The 24,811-nt window shown below is 44.7% G+C and overlaps 1 protein-coding gene across 2 annotated transcripts in view; it reads right to left on the bottom strand.

Moving 5' to 3' along the window:
• Positions 1–24,811, bottom strand: part of BANP (BTG3 associated nuclear protein) — a 271,776-nt gene that overhangs the window by 145,668 nt on the left and 101,297 nt on the right. For both annotated transcript variants that reach the window (XM_032793751.2, XM_075073787.1), the window contains one exon: positions 1,372–1,539. In XM_032793751.2, the coding sequence (XP_032649642.1) occupies positions 1,372–1,539 (168 nt within the window). The remainder of the gene's footprint in view (positions 1–1,371; positions 1,540–24,811) is intronic.

The following is a 24,811-nucleotide window of genomic DNA, read 5'->3' as shown; positions in this document are numbered from 1 at the left end:
TAGATAGGAGACTACTGCCCCTTGAGTTAATATAGTGGACTTCAGAGGACAAAATGCCCTCAACCTGCATCTGTGGGCTTTATATCTCACTGTTGGTCCTTTTTTCATCCAGCAGATTAATGATTAATAGCTTTCCATAATGAACTCCAACACTAGTTAATATGTACATGCTAATGTGGCTATAAAGTCCACAACTATTGCATTTTGTATAAAGAAAAGAGATTTCAAAGAGAACTTCAAAATAATATCCCATCAATAAATATAATTTATGGTAACCATTATGCTGATTAGTTGTTTTAATCTGAGAATTCTGGAAATTATTTCAAGTTTCAGTATATAAAATTGTCCATTGAAAGCAGATTTTGACATTTTTGCATAAGATACAGCGGTTAGTGTTAACATGCAACCAAAAACTTCATAGAGGCAAGCAAATTTACTTCCTCTTCTTTGGGCTCACCTCCAAAATGCTGCTTTTAATATATGATGTACAAACACCCCACAATACTGCTTTTAATATAAGCATGAGCCAAAAATATCCCATGAGAATATTTCCTAGGTCAACATTTTTCATTTTATTATTGTTCATTCCTATATCTATGTGGAAACAGAGAATGCCTACTAGATTTTTAAGGATAGCTGGTAAATATTTTGTGAACAAAATTAAACATGTCCTAATAAACTGTATGAACATACTGTGAAAAAGACTTAACAAGATTCATTTTTCTTTTATTCTTATTATGAATCTTTTAATCACAGATAAATGTACAGCCCCTCTACTGAAAAAGCTTAACAATCTGGTTACCATGTAGTGGGTATACTACATAATGGCATGAACGTGCACATAAATTATTAGTTTATGAGGATTTGTATTTAAACTGCCAAAATTTTTGTTTGGGGTCAGGGGAGGGGTAGTCAAACCAGTATATCGTTGCAGAAAGAAGTTGAGACATAAGTATATAACCCATTGAAACTATTATGTTTCTTACCTACTGAAATCGGTTAAAATTTTCATTTCAAAACAAGAACATATTTATTGACAGTTTGGTGGATGGCTTCCCTTCCTCCATCTCAAGCCAGAAACAAACACACACACACGTCTGTTCATCAACATTAAACTCTACTTGCAAGAAAAGCTGCAACAAGCCATAGTCTTATTCCGAAATGATCACTTGAAATTTCATCATCTCTTTCTCAGTTTATATTCAAGTATAGATAGTACATTATAGCTACATAAAGATACTGCAATTAGTAGTGTCTACATATGAGCCTGTTGTAAATGTAGAGTAATAGAAGCTAATTTTGTTTTCAAGTATTCTGAAAGACAAATGAAATGTTTAGGGTAAATTTCCATTTCTCTAATGTTTCTTTTACCTGAGCCACTATAAGATGAAGAGGAAGGCGTTCGCCTGGAAAAACTTTTCACTGCAAGACTCTGGCCTCGCTGTTTTCGCCGCCAAGCTGTCCGGCATTTGGAGTCTATGCTCTGCTTGATCCGGTACCAGTCTGACTCTGTAATTCCAAATTTATAGAAAAGGTGACCTAGAAAGAGGGGGGGAAAAAACACAAAAGGATAGGACACAATATAAACCCATATTTTGTATGAAATGCTCTTATCTACATGAGGCTGCAGGGACTCTCATACATTCAAAGAGATGAAGGCATTGTATGAAATAGCATCTGTTGAAAAGTGCCCAAAATCACCTCAGGGAACATGAGATGCTCGATGGCAGAGATTATCAAAACTGCAGTTGTGTGCAATTACAGCAACCATCACACAAATTACCACACACAAATCAAGTAACTGAATGTGTGCAAAAAGAACAGGAGTACTTGTGGCACCTTAGAGACTAACAAATTTATTTCAGCATGAGCTTTCATGAGCTACAGCTCACTTCTTCAGATGCATAGAATGGAATTCACAGACAGGAGATATTTATACATACAGAGAACATGAAAAGGTGGAAGTATGCATATCAACAGGAAGAGTCTAATCAATTGAGATGAGCTATCATCAGCAGGAGAAAAAAAAACTTTTTAAGTGATAATTAAGATGACCCATAGAAGGTGTGAGGAGAACTTAACATAGGGAAATAGATTCAATTAGTGTAATGACCCAACCATTCCCAGTCTCTGTTTAAGCCTGAGTTAATTGTATCTGATTTGCATATTAATTCGAGTTCAGCAGTCTCTCTTTGGAGTCTGTTTTTTTGAAGTTTTTTTTGTTGCAAAATTGCCACCTTCAAGTCTGTCACTGAGTGGTTAGAGAGATTGAAGTATTCTCCCATTGGTTTTTGAATGTTATGATTCCTGATGTCAGATTTGTGTCCATTTATTTTTTTGCGTAGAGACTGTCCGGTTTGGGCAATCTACATGGCAGAAGGGCATTGCTGGCAAATGATGGCATATATCACGTTGGTAAATGTGCGAGCCCCTGATGGCATGGCTGATGTGATTAGGTCCTATGATGGTGTCACTTGAATAAATATGAGGACAGAGCTGGCATCGGGCTTTGTTGCAAGGATAGGTTCCTGGGTTAGTGTTAGTGTTAGTTTTTTTACTCCTGCTGATGATAGCTCATCTCAATTGATTAGACTCTTCCTGTTGGTATGCATACTTCCACCTTTTCATGTTCTCTGTATGTATAAATATCTCCTGTCTGTGTGTTCCATTCTATGCATCCATTCAGCTCATGCTGAAATAGATTTGTTAGTCTCTAAGGTGCCACAAGTACTCCTGTTCTTTTTGCGAATACAGACTAACACGGCTGCTACTCTGAATGTGTGCAAATGATCAGTTGTGTATTTAACTGGCCACCAGTATATGCAATTTCCCAATTTGCATGTGCATTTGTGGAAATGGCACCATCAAGTTTGAGAAGCACAGTACCGAAAATTTGATAGATGAGTTGCTCCTTGGCCAAATGTGGATGAAATTATATTTAAACCTTCCCTACAGTCACAATTTCTAGAAAACTAATGGTGAGTAGATGCCAGGACTAATTCTCTAACAGGATTGATATATAAGCTGAAGTGGTTTTTTGGTTTTGTTTACTGGCCTTCTAGAGCAGTGTTTTTCAAAGTATGGGTCACGAGTCAATACTGGGTCGCGGATTGTCAGACACTGGGTCACCTTGATGATTCAAATTATAACGATTGTTGCCGCACAGCAGCTCTAAAGGGCTGCACAGCAGGGACCTGGAGAGAACAGAGGTAAGGAGTGGGTGGGAACTAGGGAGAGGAGCAAGATGGAGTTTGCAGGGGTCCTGCGGGCCTCTCCCCTGGCCCCAGATCTCGCTGTTGCCGACCAGGAGAGAATGACCCTTTCCCTAGAACTCTGTGCTCTCTGCAGGCAGGGGGAGAGAGAGGCTCTTCCCCCAGAGCTCCATGCTCGGAGCTGCCTGCTGGCAGGGAGAGGGCTGGTGGAGGGGTCCACTGGCCCCAGCCCTGGGGCAGCCTGCCTGGACCCAAACTCCTCATCTCTGGCCCCACCCCAGAGCCCGTACCACCAGCCAGAGCCCTCACCTCCCCCACATCCCAACCCTCTGCCCCAGCCCTGAGCCCTCTCCTGCATCCTCAACCCATTCTCAGCCCCACACCGCAGGCCTCACCCCCAGACATAGCCCTCACTCTACCCTCTGCCTTACCCTGGGCCACCTCCCACACTCCTTACCATAGGCTTACTAATGTCTAGTGTTAGTTATGTAAAGTGGGTTAAGCTGGAATCTATTGCAACGTTATGATTTTATGAAAACTCTAGTCAATGGATATAATTATGTTGGGTCACGGGCACCAACAATTTTCTTCAACTGGGTTACGAGGAAAAAAGTTTGAAAACCACTGTTCTAGAGAGCATGTCTGTTGATTCTTCAAAATCACCTAACTGTAAATTGCAGGATGAAGGAAGTGACCTTTTGAGGGTATTCCTAATGCTATCAAGTCAGGTCATTCTAAGGAAGCTTTTCTACACTTTCCTAATATAGCCGTTTCAACAGATTATTTTGGTTTCCCCATCCACTGTGTAAAAATAAAAAGATCCTGTGAGTTAAGCTGCATGAAGATTTTCCAGTGAAGCTCCTTGGTTTGGTTTTGTTGCAAACTCAGTCCAAGGTTCGCAAGCTTTGCAGTAAACATGTTTCAAGAGAAACAGAAGCAGCAAGCACCAAACACAGGGTTGTGTTTCAACTGTAACAGAAATGGGTTCAGTTTCCAGGACAGTATGGTTAAAAATAATGGGAAAGAAATACATAAGGCATTATCAGCATTTTCACGAGTTCTCAATACAACATTGCCAATCCTCATGATTCTGTTGCAAGTCTTGCAATAGTTCGTGTTTTTCTTAAAGCCCCAGTTGCCTGAAGTCATCTGATTATACGGTAATCTCATCTTTCATTTAAAAAAAAGAAGAACAAGAAGAAGTTTCTAGCCCTCACAGCTGAAGAGAAAAAGTTTGAAAGAATAAACCCTAACGTTTCAAAAACTATAAGGCAAAAAAATATGTATATTATTCTTTAAAATGCTGATTGTGAAGAGCTGAGTCATGATTAAACTTTTGGGTTTGGCAATATTGCAATTAAATCCCATCTAACTACCTTAATGATGAAAGAGTCATGTTACAAAACCCACAGCTACTACTTAGTCCAATTTCTGATCAAAAATTGAGTTGGATGCTTCTCAACTAAACCAATCAATATGCCTAGCAACACAGTACAGAGGTTCCAATTCATCTCAGCTGACTATGAGGTCACCCTAAATTCCTAGAATAGAAAGACAACAGTTTTTGTTAAACCAATAAAGCTGTCTTTAGGCTTCCTTCATGCTTTTTATTTTGTCAGCCTGTTCCCAGGGCTTTGCTAATTGTAATATATTTAGCTGAATATCCTATTCTAATAGGCTCAACACATAAAACATTATTTTGAGTCTAAATTTCTGATTTTTAATATACAGTTGTTTCTTATGCCCCTTCTCTTGACACAAATTGTCTCTCTTCTCAACAACCAGCTAGTTTTACCGTCAAGCCTTCCATTAAGACCCTGATCCTGTGAAGTATTTAAACATGTGCTTAACTTCAATCTTTCGTGTAGTCCCACTGAAATCATGGGGACTGCTCGTGTGGTTAATGTTAAATCTCTGTGTAAGTGCTTTGCCAGATTGGGGCTGAAACAGCTAAAATTCCAGATTCACAAGACTGTAAATATTATAACATTTGCTGCTTTCTTTTAATTTTTAAATAAATGGAAGTTCTTGTAGAATTTCACTTATTCATATGCATATCTTACCACCTTTTATATATAATCTATTTGGTTTATTATATGGATTAAGCCATCACCATTTTTTTAACACTGGTTCTGTTTACTGCTGGTCTAAATTAGCTGCATATTTGTTTAAAGAGCAACCAGAAAATGAACAAAGGCAAACTAATTAAAGTCAGGAAAGAATTGGCATCAAAGAGCCCATTACAGAAGCAGTGCAAGCCCCAAACGTTCTCACTGGCAACTGACAGCAAGCAAATATGCTTTTTCGAGATTGTTTTACAACTACTACATTTTGCCTCAGACAGGAGGCAGAAAATTGACTGAAACTATCTGTTGCTGTATAATATTTTCCTTTCTATAGGTGTCAGCAAAATGAAAGCACATTCTGTACCGTAAATACTGAGACCACATTTTTCTGAGTGTCATCTATTGCCTTGCAATCTAATATGCTGTACACAGAAATAGGTTTATAATTTTTTTCAATAACATCCAGTAAAAGCAGTTGCGTTTTCACTCTGAGTATATCTCAGCTGCCACTATGTGCCAAAGCTTTCCAGATAAGATATATTGTCACATACTGTGGCGATCACTCTTGTAACCCTGGATTTCCATATATTCTTCTTCCATATGTTCAAATTTCATTAATAAATACATTTAAACACTTCTTCAGGTTGCACACTGCCTCCAGTAAAGGTAAATCAACAAACTGCAGGTGGATTCTGGGGTTGAGGGGAAGGGCATACACTATTTGGAATTGGCAGCATAATACAGCAGGGCAAGGTTTAAGTTTTACAAAGTAATTCATGGGACATCTCAGGCTAACTGTCACTTTATACAAACAGGAATCAAACAATATAAGCTGTTGGAGACATGATGATCAGAGCTGCAGCAAGCAGCTCATGCTAGGGGAGTCAGTGTTTGCATGCCAAGACCATATGGGAACAGATGTTGTGTACTGGGGCTGTACATTAAGGATGCCTCAGAATTTGTCATGTTGAGGGAGCATAGGAAAAGGAGGCCTCTCCCTGTTACAAACAGATAATGGATACATTTCACCATATCACCAGTGTAACGGGTAGTAATACTGAAACACTGGAAAAAGATGAAGACACCTGTTTAGAGTGAAATAGCTCACAAATGAGATTTTGTAAATCATTGCACTCATAAGCTAAACAGGGGTAAGGAGCAGGACCGGCGCTAGGGGTTTTAGAGCCCTAGGTGCATGGCAATTTCGCCGCCCTGTGCCCTGGTCCCACGGCTCCGGTGGAGCTGCCGCAGTGGTGCCTGTGGGAGGTCCACCGGAGCCGCGGGAGCAGCCGACCGTCTGCAGGCACGACTGCAGCAGCTCCACTGGAGCCGCGGACCAGTGGACCCTCCACAGGCATGAGTGCGGCAGCTCCACCGGAGCCACCTGCCGCCCCCTCTGGCAAAATGCTGCCCACCAATAATCCTGGCGCCCTAGGTGATTGCCTAGGCCGCCTAAATGGAAGCGCCAGCCCTGGTAAGGAGGGAAGAAGCAGATTTTGAACTAGGAGGAGAGAACAGATTTTGGGCTCAGATTTTCAGAACTATGCATGCACATGTGCAGTTAGATCATGCAATTTCTACCTAAATAATATGGTGATGGAAGCCCTACAAATGGTATAGACAGTCACACGGGCGACTAGGAAGGCCATCTTCCATGACAGGTATAGAATGTGACAAAGTTCCTCCTCTACCTTGGTCGGTCCTGCGCATATTGGCAGATTTGCTCACCTCAGTGATCTTCCCCACAGTCTGGGTCAACTTCTCCTGTGTCTGATCAGGAGTTGGGAGGTTTGGGGTAAACCCGGGCTCGCCATCTACTCTGGGTTCCAGCCCAGGGCCCTGTGGATTTCAGCTGTCTATAGTGCCTCCTGTAACAGCTGCATGACAGCTACAATTCCCTGGGCTACTTCCCCATGGCCTCCTCCAAACATCTTCATCCTCACCACAGGACCTTCCTCCTGGAGTCTGATAATGCTTGTACTCCTTAGTCCTCCAGCAGCACACCCTCTCACTCTCAGCTCCTTGCGCCTCTTGCTCCCAGCTCCTCACACGCACATCCTCTCGTCCCCCTCACCTGACTGGAGTGAGCTCCTTTTTAAACCCAGGTGCCCTGATTAGCCTGCCTTGATTGGTTGCAGGTGTTCTAATCAGCCTGTCTGCCTTAATTGGTTCTAGCAGGTTTCTGATTACTCTAGTGCAGCCCCTGCTCTAGTCACTCAGGGAACAGAAAACTATTCATCCAGTATATTTGCCCTCTACCAGACTCCTGTACCCCACTGGTTTGGATCTGTCACAAGAAGCAAGTCACCAGGGGTTCAAATGGGGGTCCCGTTAGTCTGGAAAGGACCAGGTTGAGGTCCCAAGCTGGGACCAGTTTTCTAACCTGCAGGTACAGCCTTTCCAGATCTTTCAGGAAATGCCCAAAAATGGGGTTGGCAAAGACGGAATGCCCAGCTGCTCCTGGATGGAAGACAGAAATGGCTGCCAAGTGCACCTTGATCAATGATGCTGTTTCAAGTATAGTAGGTAGTCCAAGATGAGTGGTATAGACGCCTGCATTGGAGGTGTGCAGCCCTGAGCATACCAGATTGTAAATCTTTTCCACTTGGCCAGGTACATGGCCCTGGTGGAGGACTTCCTGCGACCAAGTAAGACCTCCCTAACAGGCTCAGAGCACATGAGTTCCATGGGGTTTACCCATGAAGCTTCCAGGCTGTGAGATGAAGGGACTGGAGGTCGGGGTGATGAAGCCAACCATAGTCTTGGGTGATCACGTCTGGGACCTGTGGCAGTGCGATTGGGGTGTCCACTGACAGCTCCAGGAGCGTGGTGTGTCAGTGTTGGTGAGGCCACGCCAGTGCCACCATTATGATCACCCCATCTCTGCAGATCTTGAGCAGGACCTTGTGTACTAGTGGGAATGCATACAGCAGATGTTCCATCCAGGGGAGGAGAAATGCGCCCACAAGTGAGCCCAGGCTGTGATTCTGGAAGGAACAGAATTATGTGCCCTTTCTGTTGCCTCGTGGGGCAAACAGGTCGACCTGGGGAACTCTCCATCTCTGAAAAGTGCTGTGAATTACATCTGGATGGATGGACCACTCGTGGTTGTGGAAGGATCTGCTGAGGTAGTCCACCTGCTCATTTTGGGAACCTGGGATGTAGGGCACTTCCAGGCAAATGGAGTGGGCTATGCAGAATTCCCACAGCTTGAGGACTTCCTGACACAGCGGAGAGGAAGGGGCTCCACCCTGCTTGCTTATGTAAAACATTGCAGTTGTGTTGTCCATCATAACCGCCATGCACTGCTTGCTTATGTAAAACATTGCAGTTGTGTTGTCCATCATAACTGCCATGCACTGCCCTTGTAGATGGGCTTGGAAGGTTTGGCACGCTAGTCTGACCAACCTCAACTCCCTGATGTTGATACGGAATGAGAGCTTGTCCTGAGACAAAAGGCCGTGCATCTGAATGTCTCCCAGAACCACTCCAATGAAGTCTATACTTTGCGTGGGCGTGAGAGTAGACTTTTCTGTGTTGATCATGAGACCTAGGCTCCTGAAGAGGTCTCTGACGATGTGCAGATGCTCTGATACTTGCCACTGGGAAGTCCCTCGAATGAGCCAATCGTCGAGATACAGGTAGACGTGTAGTCGACGACGCCGGAGGGAGGCAGCGACTACAGCCATGTACTTTGTGAAGACACACGGAGCTGCAGAAAGGCCAAACGGAGGTACAGTAAACTGAAAGTGTTGGTGATTGACCACAAAACGGAGGTACCGTCTGTGTGGTGGATAAATTGCGATGTGGAAATATGCGTCCTTCATATCGAGGGCGGCATACCAGTCTCCTGGATCCAGGGATGGGATAATGGTCCCCAGGGATACCATGCGGAACTTCAGCTTTATCATAAATTTGTTGAGTTCTCGCAGGTCTAGGATCTGTCGTAGACTCCCTTTGCCTTGGGGATTAAGAAGTAGAGGGAATAAAACCCCTTGCCTCTCATGTCCTTTGGCACCTCCTTTATGGCTCCCATGGCTAGGAGCGACTGGACCTCTTGTAAGAGGAATTGCTCATGAGAGAGGTCCCTGAAGAGAGACGGGTAGGGAGGGTGAGAAGGCGGGGTTGGAGCAAACTGGAGGTGGTATCCCTCTTCCACCGTGCACAGGACCCAACGATCTGAAGTTAGCTGGGACCAGGAAGGGAGGAATCGGGAGAGGTGGCTGAAAAAGGGAGGAGAAGGATCCGGTAGGGTTACTGGTGGGCCGTCCTCAGGCGCCCCATCAAAAGTTCTGCTTAGGCCCTGCTGGTGGTTTAAGGGGCGCCTGATTTTGAGCTCCTTGAGGGCCAGACTGTCTCCGACGATTCCCCCTGCCACACCTTCTGGTAACGTCCTGACGCGGCCTAGTCTGGGCATAAGGACGGTTTATCTGGGGCCGGAAGGTCCTGCGTTGGGTCACTGGCGTGTGCATACCCAGCAAACGCATTAGAACGCGATTGTCCTTCAGACTTTGCAATCTGGGGTCAGTCTTGTCTGAGAAAAGGCCCTGGCCTTCAAAGGATAAATCCTGAATAGTTTGTTGCAATTCAGGGGGAAGGCCTGATACCTGGAGCCAGGAGATACGCCTCATCGTCACTCCTGACACCATAGTTCTGGCTGCAGAGTCCGCTGCATCCAGAGAGGCCTGGAGGGAGGTTCTCACTACCTTTTTACGCTCCTCAAGTAGGGCCGTGAATTCTTGATGCGATTCCTGGGGAAGAAGCTCCATAAACTTCCCCAAGGACACCCAAGTGTTAAAGTTATACTTACTTAGGAGGGCTTGTTGGTTCGCCACCCTAAGCTGGAGGCCCCCGGCCGAGTATATTTTGCAGCCTGGTAGGTTCATACACCTAGCCTCCTTTGACTTGGGATCCGGGGCTTGCTGGCCATGACGCTCCCGTTCGTTCACCGACTGGACAACTAGAGAGCAAGGAGGTGGGTGAATGTAGAGATATTCATACCCCTTTGAAGGGACCATATATTTCCTCTCTACTCCCCTTGGTGTAGGTGGAATTGAAGCTGGGGATTGACAAATGGTGTCTGCATTAGCCTGTATAGTGCGGATGAATGGAAGAGCGACTCTAGTAGGTCCATCAGCCGATAGGATGTCCATGACCAGGTCCTCTATTTCATGGACCTCCTCCACCTGCAAGTTCATATTCTGAGCCACTTGTCGCAAAAGGTCCTGATGGGCCCTGAGGTCAACTGGTGGAGGGCCTGAGGAGGATGTCCCCGCCACTGACTCATCAGGTGAGGAAGAGGAGGAGGAGAGGCCCGGGACCAAAGGGTCCTGTAGTGGCTCCTGTACTTGATGGGCATCATCTGCATCTGGTGGAACCTTGGCAACTGCAGATGGTATTGGTGCCTCATCCGTGCCTGTGGCGGGGGGTGGCTTACCGTCGCCTCTGGTACCCGGTGTTCTGACGGGGCCGACCATTGAGCCACTGATGGTGCACCTTGGCTTTGGTGGTATGCCCACGGTGTCCAGAAGGATCAGTGATGAGGCCCTTGCTCGTGGCTCTGTCCCTCTGAGAATATATGGCTAGGGACGTCAGAGTCACGCTCCTGATGATAGGATGCGCTACCAGCCTGCGATGACACTGATGTGTGTCTGGAAGGCCACGGTGGTGCTGATATGCCCTGGGAAGGCACCACTGTTCTCGACACTCAGGCCCGGGGCAGTACCAGGGAGCAGTACTGGGAGCTATAACGGCACCATGAATGAGACCAGGACCTTCTACCGTATCGGTGCCGGGAGGTCGACCGAGATCTCGAGTCCCTTCATCTGGAGCAACTGCGGGCTACACCGTGCCGAGATCGGTGCAGTGAGCTGGATCAGTACCATAAGTATCTGTCTGGTGAACGAGATGTCGAACGGTGCTGCGAGTGCGACCGGTACTGCGATGGAGAGCGCTGCCTGGACTGCGAGGGGTGCCGGGAGTGGGAACGGCGTGATCGAGAGCGTCTGCGAGACCGGAATCTTGTACAACGTCTCTCTGGGGGACCAACGGAAGGAGGCCTTACCATGGCCGGCTTGCTGATGGATTGTATGACCCGCACCAGTGGTGCCAGGGGTCGAGGCCATGTTGACTCCATCATTGTGATGAGCTCCCTTGCAGAATCACAGATTATTAGGGTTGGAAGGGACCTCAGGAGATCATCTAGTCCAACCCCCTGCTCAAAGCAGGACCAATCCCCACTTCCCTAAATGGCCCCCTCAAGGATTGAACTCACAACCCTGGGTTTAGCAGGCCAATGCTCAAACCACTGAGCTATCCCTCCCCCCATTGAGCTATCCGTGGAGAAGGTCTCCGGCGTAGAAGGGAGGACAAGCTCAACCACAGCATGAGCCGGGGAGCTGTCGGGCACCGGACTCAAGGGCCTTTGTGGGACCGGAATCGACGGTGCCGAGCTTGGCGGAGGCGCAATCTGCAGTGTCACAGTCGACGGTGCTGTGGCAGATGACAGTGCCAGATGAACCGTCTTGGAAGGGTGCTCCTTCCATGGAGCCGAAGTTGAGGCACCATGTTGCTTCCCAGGTCTCGTGGACAGGGAGCAGTGCCAAGCAGATGTCAGTGCCGGTAAGGGTCAGTGCCGGGACTCCTTCTCGGTACCGGAGCGGTCCGGTGCCGAAGAGGCGCTCCTTACCGAAGCAGTCTGTTGGGCGCTCAGTGCCGACGCTGCAGGACTAAGTGCCGACTCCATGAGGAGCTGTTTCAATCGAAAGTGCCGCTCCTTCTTCGTCCTTGGTTTAAAGGACTTGCAGATGTGGCACTTATCAGCAAGGTGGGATTCCCCTAGGCACTTGAGGCAGGAGTTGTGGGGATCCCCTATTGGCATCAGCTTTTGGCACGCCGAGCACGGTTTGAATCCCAGTGCCTTGGGCATGGGCCATCAGCGAGGCGGAGGAAAGGGGCTAATCCCCGATCCCCCCCTGAACTACATATACTAACTATAAAGACAAGAACTAATACTAACTATAACTAGAAGAACTCGAACTATAGACACAGTAACAGTAAAGAACTATGAGTAGCTAGGGATGTGGAGATCAGCAAAGCCACGCACCACAGTTCCAACGACCGTCACGGGCGGTAAGAAGGAACTGAAGGGCCGTTGGGTCAGCAGGGGTATATATCCAGCGCCATGACAGCGCCACTCCAGGGGGCGCCCGGCCGACCCACCAACTGTTGCTAGGGTAAAAATCTTCCGACAAGCGTGCACGCGGCACGCGCACACCTAATTGGAATCGATATGAGCAAGCACTCGAAGAAGAACAAAAGTTACATGAACCAAATTAAAACTAAATAGCTATCCACACGCCCTCAGAGCTCAAAGCCCTACAAAACACAAAAATTCCCTCCCTTCCACCATGTAGATCTACCCTACCCTTTGCAGTATCCTGCACAAATAGGCTCTGATGTGTGTCTTGCAGCTCCAGGAATCCATGGCACACAATAGAAGTTGCCTCTAAATGGACAAACAATTCACATTTCATTTCCTTTTGTCAACTACATATTTTTACCTGAAACCTGCATCCAAGTATACTAATACCGTATAAACTTTATATTCCTATATCTAAACAATTATAAATTGTAATTACAATATTAGACCAAAGCACTTGTACTGAATAGCACACAACCATTTTCATGACAGATTGAAAATGATCTTCAAAATGTTTTCAGCTCTTAAATGGTTTTTAACAGTGTTGAGAATTGCAAGTGACTTGTTGCTTGCCTTAGCCTTCCCCAGACATTCTGTTAAAACAGCAAGCATGCAAAAAGGGATATATTGTCACCTTACTGAGTAACCATAACTCTCTCTACCAGAGCTTTCAGTCTTCAGGAAGGCCATCCCCCAAAGTGCTGTACTTACATTTACCTTACTGAACTGCAGGTTCTAATATCACAGCACCTATTTATGACCCGGGCGAATAAGCAGTAATTTTCTGCGTTTGATCTTTATGGAGAAACAGATCCTCAGTGTTCCTCAAATGTAACTCCGTTCTGCCTTGGAACCAAACCAAATAACTGATGAATTTACAGCTGTGTGGGGCAATCCACAGTTTGAAATTAAAGCCTGATGTTTAAGTAGGAGCAATCACCTATAACAGAAATGACAGTGCTTTCTCTGTGAAAACAAATATTTCTGATTCTAAGCAGCTGTTGCCAACAGCAATGCTCTATACAGTTTCTGATATCCACATATTGAAAGATAAATTAACAAAAACAGTTATGTTTATGCTGGAAAAAGCAGCACAATTTAGTGTGACATCACAATGTGCAGCAAAGCTGATGGAAAAATGTAGGTCTGTCACTTTAAAATATATATAATTTAAAATCCTTTCTGAGACATCCTGTTACATAAGCCCTTTCCACAGTGTCTCAGAATTCCATCTGGATGGCAAAAGCCACCATATGTGCCGCCAAGAAAAACTAACTTATGAATCAACAACGAAAATTTCTCCCCTTCCGAAGGAGCTTGTGGGTTTGGAAAGGACTGGCATGACAGAAATCTGAACACTGTATGAATTTATTTACATTTTACCACCAGTGGAACTATCAGCCTTAGGCATCTCCATAGTTCATTGTTTAACCCTTTCAAAACAAAACAAAAAAGAAACAAAAAGGAAATATGTAGGTTTCCAAGCCTGAGCGAAATGGCTATGCAACTTTCTGGAATTCAATTTATGAGTTTCATGAAATCATAAAACTCTTCTTGCATGAAGCAATGCATTTTCCAGATGAGATGTACATTAATTCTTGCACAACCGAACCATCTGTATTCAGTGGCTGGACTGCTTTTCCTCTCATCGTGACAATAGGGATTAAATGTTTTCATAGACGCTTTCTGTCTTCTAAGCCCTGTGATAAAAATATTGCTCCGTCATTTACACAGCCTTTGATACTTAAGTAAAGGTTTCTTTTCCAGAATCCATTCAAGCACTGTTAGGATACTTTGCTTATTCAGGGCCTGAGCCAGAGAAATAGTGAGTAAACACCCCAGTTCACACTGAAGTCAATGAGGATTGAGAGTGCTAAGCACATCTCAGAATCATGCCCTAAAGTAGTGGTCACCAACTGGTCGATCGCGAACAACTGGTCGATCCCAGAGACTATCCCAGTCGATTGCGATCTCTGGCCAATAATAAGCAGTAGTGCAGCGGGGATGCCACTAAGGCAGGCTCCCTGTCTGCCCCGGCCCCACGCCGCTCCTGGAAGGGGCCAGCATGCACCCGCAGCCCTGGGTGGGAGGAGGGAGGGCAGGGGTCTCCGTACGCTGCTTCTGCTTGTAAGCACCGCCCCCGCAGCTCCCATTGACCAGGAACAGGGAACTGTGGCCAATGAGAGCTGCGGGAGTGGTGTCTGCAGAGATGGGCAGTGCGCGGAGCCAAATGCCTCCCCCAAGGAGCCGCAGGGGCACATTGGGCCCTTCTGGGAGTGGGTGTAGCTGGGACAGGCTGTGCCACTGACCGGGAGCCACCTGAGATAAGTGCCGCCTGGTGGGAGTCCGCACCCCAACCCCCAGCCCTGAGTCCCCTCCCAGAGTCAGCACCCCATATATCCTCCTGCACCACGAACCCTCTCCTGCACCCCAAGCTAATGCCCCAGCCCAGCAAGCACCCTTCACCCCCCTCCTGCACCCAGTACCCCCTCCTGTACCCCAACCCCCTGCCCTAGCCTTGATCCCCTCTTGTACCCCAACCCCCTGCCCCAGCCCTGACCCCCTCCTGCACCCCAACCCTCTGCCCCAGGCTCAGCCTGGAGCCACCTCCCACACTCCGAACCCTCAGTCCCAGCCCAGAACCCGCACTCCCTCCCAAACCCCAACCCTCTGCTCCAGCCCGATGAAAGTTAGTGAGCAAGGGGAGGGACAGGGAGATGAAGCGAGTGGGGTGGGGCTTTGGGGAAGGGGCAGGGCCTCAGGGAAGGGGTGGGGTAGATCCTGGGTTGCACTTATATTCAAAAAGTGATCTTGGGCATAAAAAAGGTTGGAGACCACTGCTCTAAATCAACATTGCCACTCCATTACTCTAGTAACTGTCCTGCATTGAAAATAAACAGGCAAATAGTCATTACTCTAGAAAAGTTCCACATATGGAAGAATTAACCCAAAGCAAGTAGTGATTAGAACAACTGTGATACAAACACACTTCCATTCCATCTGTAATTTCGTGGCTTTGGATAGATTCATAGTACAGTAAAGAAGCTCTTAGGATGCAACTCATTACATATTAGTAATTAGAGATGGCAAGTTTGCAGCAGGCAAAGAACAGTGAAGGAGGGCGTTGCACACAAGGGCTTAAAAAAAATGCAAGAACTTACTGGATTTCATTTAAAAAAAATAAGCACTCTCCTCCTCCTCCTCTTTATCTCAGCTATCCAGGTGCAGCACCAATTCTCATGTTTAAAGGCATCAGCATTTCCTAAACAATCTTTGTTCCCCCTGCTGTAAACTGATCTTGTGTATGCCTGAGTGACATGCAAAATCTGAGGGGAGATGGAGCATTCAACCTGAATTATCTTTAGGTTCATAACCTAGTTTGAAGCCTTTTACAACACGAGCAGCCTCCCAGGAGAAGGGGTGGGGAACCTCCTGCACTTGAGATATTTAAAACTAGTCTGACCAAAGTACTGGAGTCGGAACAGACGGTATGGAACAATCCTGCATTGGCTGGAAATGGAGGGTGTAGATGACCTAATACAGTAGAGGTCTTTTCCATCTCCAGCTTCTATAAGTCTAGGAACAGATGGCTTCTTGATAGCATATTATGCGCAATCAAGCTAAAAGATATCATGATTGACTGGCTAAACAGTTGTGCTCGGATGTGGAAAATAAATTCTCCATTAGTGTAATGCAAAATAACAGGCAAAGAGAGGGTGGGAAAGAGAGAAAAAAAACATTGCCAATAATTTATTTCTGGAATTTTGCTGCCTTAATGTCAGTTTATTAAACAGTAACTGGCCAGGAAAAGTAAATGTAATCCATACGAGTACCCAGAAAAGAGGGGAACACCTGCCAATATAAAATTATAGTATTTTACATCAAATATATAAGCAGATACCAGCACTGGTGCCATTTATTAGAACTGTGGTGCTGAGATAAACTCAATAGGCTCTCCTATCATCCTCTTGCCTAGCCCAAAAAAGGGTTATCACGTCCCTCCATGTGGCAGCATTTAACTGATTTACAAAGGAGGAGCCATTTGGAACTGAAGCCACAATTCTGCAGCTCCTTGTAAGGAATGAGAAGTGTTTGTAAAAAGCAGTTTTGTGGCATCAGCACCCTCCCCTAAGACACTCTACAAAAAATAATGGCGTTTGTTTGGGAGTAGAGGGCAACAAAAAGATTTACCTCTTCTTTTTCTCTTTAAAGAGCTGTTGAATGGCTCTATGCTAACCAGCACTCTCCTCCATTTGAGGAGGCCAGCACTGCCTCCACCTCCTTTTTCCTTTGTTTTCAAGTCCTCCTTTGTAGTAAATACCACTTCTAACTGGGAATCCATAGCACATGACCCAAGAATGAACCATGATTCAGGTGCTGGGAGGCTATCAAAAGGGGCTGGTTCGTCAGACAGGGAGACCATAGCAGTGGTTATTAGGGCACTCGCCTGGGACTCAGGAGACCTGGTTCAATTCCCCGCTCTGCCATAGATTTCCTGTATAACCTTGGGAAGGCACTTAATCTCTTTGTGCCTCAGTTCCCCATCTGTAGAATGGAGATAATAGCACTGCCCTACCTCAAAGCCATGACATAACACACTGACAGCCGTAGAGATAGACTATGGCATCTGACGGGGGCAGGCAGAAGTAATGGCGTGTCTTCAAACAGCCATAGTTCAAAGCATTACTGGTAGAAGAAATCTCTCACTAAAAGCACTTCTCACTGTCTTTAAAACAGCTCACCAGTGCAGACACACACGCTCTATAGCTGGGGCTGTAACAGACTCAGATCCTCTGTGAATCTGGCATAGACAGAGACTCACAAAACACACTATTATTATTATTCTGTGTGTGGCACCTTTGAGAGCAAGGCATACTGGAAAACTAGTAGCTGTAATATGAGATTACAATATTTGAAGACAACTCACATCAGTGGGAGACTTAAGGGTCATCCTGAGGCACCACATCTGGATTAACATCAGTTCCTGCCTGCACTTGTTGCATTACACAGTCTTAAGAGACTGGATTCAAAGGGCTACTCTAGAACACAGGAAAGGTTATTGGTAAAAGAAAGTGTGCATCTTTCATTTCTTTGTTCCTTTTTGCCAGGCTTATTTCTGTTCAGTAAACTGGCTATAGTTAAAGCACCATGTCCAAACCTGCTTTGGCCCCTTATGTATGTCCACATACTATATGAAGTAGAACCTCAGGAGTTACAAAAACCTCCAAAATGGAGGTTGTTCATTTCTCTGAAATATTCATAACGCTGAACAAAACGTTATGGTTGTTCTTTCAAAAGTTTACAACTGAACATTGACTTAATACAGCTTTGAAATTTTACTATGCAGAAGAAAAATGCTGCTTTTAACTATGTTAATTTAAATGAAACAAGCACAGAAATAGTTCTCTTACTTTGTCAAATCTTTTTTTAACTTTTCCTTTACTTTTCATAGTAGTATACATTTAACACAGTACAGTATTTCTTTTTTTTTCTTTCTGGCTCTGCTGCTGACTGATTGCATACTTCCAATTCCAAAGGAGGTGTGTGGCTGACCAGTCAGTTCATAACTCTGGAGTTCATAACTCTGAGGTTCTATTATAGTGCCAGCCATCGGAGGGCTATTAGTAAGGCAGGAGGCTGATAAGGTATGACCAGTCATTGCCACAGGTTGAAGAAAGGAAAAATCACACCAAAATGTATGCTAATTAATGGAGCCTAGATATAAACACTGAATTTGAATTATACCCAATCTTTCCACTGGACTGTTGTTTTCCCAACACTCCTTTATTATTCTCCCTAATACCTCAGCTACGGACTTATGTATGAAACATGGACTGATTCTCTTTAATTTGCCAGTGATCTTGGAATTAAGGATCAGATGAAATCAGTGTGATGGGTGTTTTTTTAAAACATGATTGACATGGCCTTCTACAGTGGGCTCCCTAGAGTATTAACCCACCCCAGTTAAAATATACACCCTCTTTAAAGAGCAAGATTTTTAGTTTTTCTCAAATCTACATACCCCTACACAGTTCGTCTGGTGTATAAAATACAGATTGCTCTACGAGTCATTTAAGCTCTCTAATGAGCATTTTATTAGAACAAGACATTAAGCAAAATGAGAAGAGCTTGAGTTTCTAGCTCTTCTGATGGAATCCAAGTGCCGCATGCATGGCTCCAGGTGTTGGGCCCAAGAAAAGTTTGCGGCTACATTTGTTTTATCTGGTCCAAGTGTTCTTAAACCATATTTCTGGTTATATTCCATCATACAGAGACTGATACAAGGCACAGAATCAGTGTCCATACATCACATGTAGTGCAGTGCAGAATCATTGAAAGGAAAGGACAACATAAAAATAGAGGTGAGGCAAAAAAATTAAAGGGTGCCAAAGAAATCCATAAAAAGATGAGAGAGCAAAGAGAAGGATAAAGGGAGAAGGGTTAGGGATCTTTTATATTTCTGTTATTTTATAAATGAAGTTTGATAGCCCTTTATTCAATAGTTATAATAATGGCAACTACTAGCAGTGACTTATAAAGCAGTCACAATGGTGTAGTGGTTCTAGGGCTTATGGTCTGTGAATGCAGGACTTTCCATTGCTTCTCCTCTGGTATTAAATGTTCAGCATCTACTGAAGATTAAATTGACCCGTGGAACATGTGTGATTTAACTTATGTTATTGTTAAGACCAAAATCCTCAGAAAGAGAGAGGCTGAAGCTGACACAACAATAAATTAATAGTGATCTGTGTATTTTAAATGACAACTTGTTGACCAGTCAAGATGCAATATTTAAAGGGTAGTCTCCTCAGTCATAGATCTGGATATTCAAGATCACATGCACAGCTTATAATATTCAAATGTATTTCCTGAGAAGGCCAAAAAATAATAAAAGAAATCCCAGTACATGGAATCACTTTGATCACTTCCATCACTTTTATGAGATTCCCATCTTGACGTCATTGTAAACAGTGCAATGCCCAAGTAAAGAGGTTTGGTGGGGGTAATTATGTAGGTGGCTAGAAGCGAAGAAATCCCCATTTCATGCAACAGAACACTTCTACATAGCCATCTAGTGTTTGAGCCCATTGTGCTCTCCTCTGCAGAGTTTTTCTCCAATGATCTGTGTAGTTCATTGGCTACAGCTCAGTTTTTCTCAAACGCAGTTGGCACACAATTCACCTGCAGGGCCTCTCCACACACTGCATGGCCTAGCAAGCTGGGGCAGGATACATTTTTAATTTATGAGCTGCTCTGATGAGCACAACTTGTAACATATATTTGGGTTATGTGAATGAATGTCTATAAACATACACCTGTCAGACTGGCACAAATTACACAATCAGGCACAAATCAAATGCATTTCCTAATACACAGATTTGGGTGATCTGCCTCTCCATCATGAGAAGAAAGGTCACGTTAATCAATTTTTGTAAAGGAGTAGGGTGTTTAATTCTAATTAAGCTGTTCACACTACTTCTCCTGGACCAGGCAAACCTATAGATCATTTTTCTATCAGGCACTATGTTTACACTCTTTGAGCTAATCTGGTCACTTAGAAAGACAGATCTACTTTTACCAGTATAAGGAGTATGACCTAACAAGAGTACTAAACTTTGGTAACCAAGTCTCTTCTATCACATGACTTTGACCTTCCTAAAAAAAAAAAAAAAATGTAACAGCGACATGCTAAGTGAAAACAAAAAGACACATTTTATAGCACAGCTCTGACTCGGACATATTCTCAGATGGACTTTAACATAATATGAAAAATGTGAAAGCTTGTTTTCCTACATATATTTTGATAGTGCCATATAATCTGTGTTTTCAATTTTAGCAGTAGATCTGTGCTATTTTAAACATCTCCACACAGACGTATTCAAGCTGAAATAACGTTAACTCACCATGAACTGAAGTCAGCAACAGTTTGTGCTGTAATAGGCTGAGGACAAGATTCAACAGAACAGTACTAAGTTCGCTGCACCATTACACAGACATTTTTAATCTAATGCCCTTACTTCCGACATTGGTATTGCTCATTATTTTTCAGATTTAGTTTCTACTCCCTTTCAGAAAGAACTTGAAAAAGGCTGCGTAGATTTTGCCTAAGCATTCTACACAGAGAAATTTTCCAGAAAGTTACAAGCTAGAAGAGAGAGGATTTTATAATGGAATTGTTTTCATAGATATCATGTTTGCTAATGTGAAAATTATTACAAAACCGCAAAACCTCAAGTCTTTTTCACATTCAGGCGGTAACTAACATTTTACAGCTTATCTATATTGTTAGATAATTTAAAAGAACTGTGAAATATTGAAAGTGACTTATAAGGGCACTAGTGCTATTCCACTAGTGCTCATCACCAACAACAAATTCCCTCTTTTACAGTATTTTCTAAGATCACAAGTAAAGCCATTTAGCAATCCATCATTTTACTGCATTTCTCACTTTCGACAGTACAGATTTTGAGTTTGGGATCTTTTTTAAAAAAGCATGTTTGCAGACGCTATCATGAAATCTCTTAAGAGCTAAGCCTACATTTTCAGTTACAATGAAGAAAGTCCTAACTGCTGGCATTCTTAGATCATATTTCACCAGAAAATCCCTACATTTTTGGTAGGCTGAAGTAATGAGCTACTTAAAGCCATAGTATATTTATACTGCTCTGGTTACTTGCCCTAAACTCTTCACTACCACTGTCACCCCACCAGCAACTAAATGAAAATATATACCTCCAAAAGAGAAACTCTGCCTTTCTGTTGTGGCAGAATGTATGCAATATATCAAGAAATTTTAATAAACATACATCCCTTCATCTGGAAAAAGTGGCTTCTGCATGCTATACTTTTCAAAATATTTTCTATTAAATACAGATTTGGTTGGCTATTTTTTTCCCCAGAAAAAGAAAAGGAAGAAAATCTTTCCACTAATAAACTAGAAGACGAAACTTGAACCAAAAAGATCTCCATGATGACCTGAACTTGCTAGCTATGATTGGCATATGCTTGACTGATGACATTACATCTTCATGTAAGTTTAAAATAAACACAGCACAGTATTACTGCACAGAGCAGCATCCAACTACATATGGAGGACAATGATATGATTCATTTCCCACCCTACTGCTGTACTTAGTTTTTGTTGGAGTTTATGGAACAACATATCAGCAATAAAAGACAGCTGGTCTACAGACTGGTGAGGCCAAGAGAACACGGCACTGCAGGGCTTCGCATTTCTTTCAGTGCATCACTGATAAAACTGTAGGGATGAAATCCTGGCCCCACTGAAGTCAATGGGAGTTTTATCCCTGACTTCAATGGGGACAGGCTTTCACCCTTGGTGTTTATGAATCATTATTAGGATTGCCAGGCATTCGGTTTTCGACTAGAATGCCCAGTCGAAAAGGAACCCTGGCAGCTCTGGTCAGCATCGCTGACTGCACCGTTAAAAGTCCGGTCGGTGGTGCAGCAGGCCTAAGGTAGGCTCCCTCCCTGCCCTGGCTCTCTGTGGCTCCTGGAAACAGCTGGCATGTCCAGGAACTGAGGCCAATGGGAACTGCAGGGACACTGCCTGCGGGTGTGGGCAGTGGGCACCACACAGAGCTGCTTGGACCCCTCCACCCCCCCCGAGCCTAGGAACCAGATATGCCAGCCATTTCCAGGATCCACAGGGAGCCAGGGCTGGCAGGGAGCCTGCCTTAGCCTCACTGCGCTGCTGACTGGGAGTCACCTGAGGTAAGTGCTGCTCAGCTGGAGCTCACATCCTGAACCCCATCCCACACCCCATCCTCCTGCCTGAGGTTGGAACCCTCTCCCGCACTCTATCTCCCTGCCAAAGCCCACATCCCAACACCCTTCTCCAGCCCTGAGCCCCCTTCCGGAGCCTGCACACCCTCCCACACTCCAAACCCCTGCCACAGCCTGAGCCCCCTCCTGCACCCCAACCCCAGCCCTGAGCCTCCTCCTACACCCACACTCCCTTCCAGAGCCCACCTCCCACCCCATCCCACCCCCCAGTCTCCTGCCCCAGCCTGAGTCTCCTCCTGCACTCAAACTCCCTCCCGGAGCCTGCACCCCGCACTCCTTCCTGCACCCAAACCCCCTTCCCCAGCTCTCAGCCCACTCCCGCACTCCAAACCCCTCGGCTCCAGTCCAGAGACCCCTCCTGCATCCCAAACTCCTCATCCCCAGCCCCACCCCAGAGCCCACACCCCCAGCCGGAACCCTCCCCCACACACACCTCAATCCCCTGCCCTAGCCCCCTCCTGCACTTTGAACCCCTCATTTCTGGTCCCACCCCAGAGCCTGCACCCTCAGCTGGAGCACACACTCCCTCCGGCACCCCATCCCCCACCCCAGCCCAGTAAAACTGAGTGGGGGGGGGGAGTGAGCGACAGAGGGGAGATGGAGTGAGTGGGGGTGGGGCCTCAGAGACAGAGTGGTGCAGTGGCAAGGCCTTGGAGAAGGGGCAGTGTGGGGTCGGGGCATAGGGGAAGGGACAGGGCAGGGGCGGGGCAAGGATGTTCAGTTTTGCGCAATTAGAAAGTTAGCAACCCTAGTCATTACAGATATGCAGTCACCCACATGCTCACTTACGTTACAGACAATTAATAAACAAGCTACCAAAAGGGAATTTCATTTTCACTCACTTATTACCAGGGATGATATGCAAGTTTACAGCATGAAATCATTACAGCTGAGCCAGTCACATTAGTATTGGACCCCTTTTTGGAAAGGTTACTTGGTCCCCTCGCCCCTATTCAGTGCTGTAGTAATTTTATGATGCCTTGGCTATGTTATTTTAAGCCTCACTAACTACACAATCACTTTCAGATTCTCTAAACACATTGTATGTGGGTATTCTTGCAACAGTCTATATTTAGGGAGTGTATTTTTCTTTTGATGCATGGGGATTTGTTCCAGAACAAAGGCAACACGTTAGTCGAGATACTGAGTGAAGCCAATAGACCTCTGTTTTAGATGCTGTAAGTACCCCTAACTTCAATCAATGCTACTTTTACAAAGAATCTCCCTTTTAAATTATATCAGCTTAGTCGTATAGTGCCAATATGATCACACTTTCACTTAAGGAGCCTCATTTTCAAAAGCCTGCTTTGCATATACAAATCTGGTAACTGCACATATAATCAGCACTTAGGGCTACAATAATCTGATTTGCACACCTCAATTTGGGGGTTGCATGTGCACTTTTTGCAAGCACACTACTTCCCATCCCTCTTCATTTTATGAACAAATTTTCAAACAAAACCTATTTAGCCTTATAAAAACTTGTGAAAATAATAGTGTTACATGCAGTAACCTAGAGAAGTACCATTTACATTGCATAAGTATCTGAAGAGCTCTCCAAAATTTGCAAGAACAAAATTATCTGTAGGTCTTACTAGCCCTTACAGAGCCATCAAAACATTTTTTACATGATCAAACAACACTGTGAAAGCCTCTGAAGGCTTTTGTTTCCCTTACAGAGTGAACCAATGATAGGCTACAACGCAGAAGTCCAACAGGATATTTCTAGTTTAGCCCACTGGTCCCCATCACAGTAGTCAGGTGACATCACCATCAACAAAATGAGGCCATTAGGAGCGTACTTCCCAAACTCTGTCCAGCCTGAAGAAGGAACAGTGCTATCAGGCTCATCAGCAATCACTTTCCACAGATTTTCTCCATGTAACTCTGTATTGCACTAGCAGAAATATAATGATGCAGTATTGAATTCCTCAGAAAAATTAAAACAGGCTCTAAGTGGTGCTTTTGTAGCCTATAGAGCTTGTTTCAATCAGGAATGTTGCTCATTTTTTTCAATGGTTCCCCATATAGTTCCACGTTAACATTAGTAATTTTGTATACTTAAGACCAGTGGTTTTCAAAGTTTTTTAGGCTGCATACTTCTTTTCAAATAATGTAGTCTACCATGTACCCCCATCTGAGATAGGGTCAGAATATATCTATGATTAGATTGCCAAGTCTTACTAAATTAAATACATTATCTAGCATTACAGGATTTTTTCTCACTTACCCCTGACAAGAGCTCACACACTCCTAGGGGTATAAGTACCCCACTTTGAAAACCACTGCTTTAGACAGTATGGATAGCAAAGGTACCCGATATGTGCTATAGCTTGTGTCAGGATTTCAGCTATTCAGAAGGCATTTGCAGGTTTACCTTGCCTGAAATGTAAACTGTAAACTATGCTTATAAAGTCAACTTGGCTGCTGTCATCAAACAATTGGTTGAGTAATCCCCTGCTAGTAACTATAGTATCATATCAGCCTGGTGCCTACTGCTTACTCAAATAGTCAGGCTGTCCATC

Source organism: Chelonoidis abingdonii, chromosome 19 (genome assembly GCF_003597395.2).
Source record: "Chelonoidis abingdonii isolate Lonesome George chromosome 19, CheloAbing_2.0, whole genome shotgun sequence".
In the NCBI taxonomy this organism is placed as follows: domain Eukaryota; kingdom Metazoa; phylum Chordata; order Testudines; family Testudinidae; genus Chelonoidis; species Chelonoidis abingdonii.
Note: the sequence above shows the minus strand (reverse complement) of the source record. Positions and strands in the feature narration are given on the sequence as shown.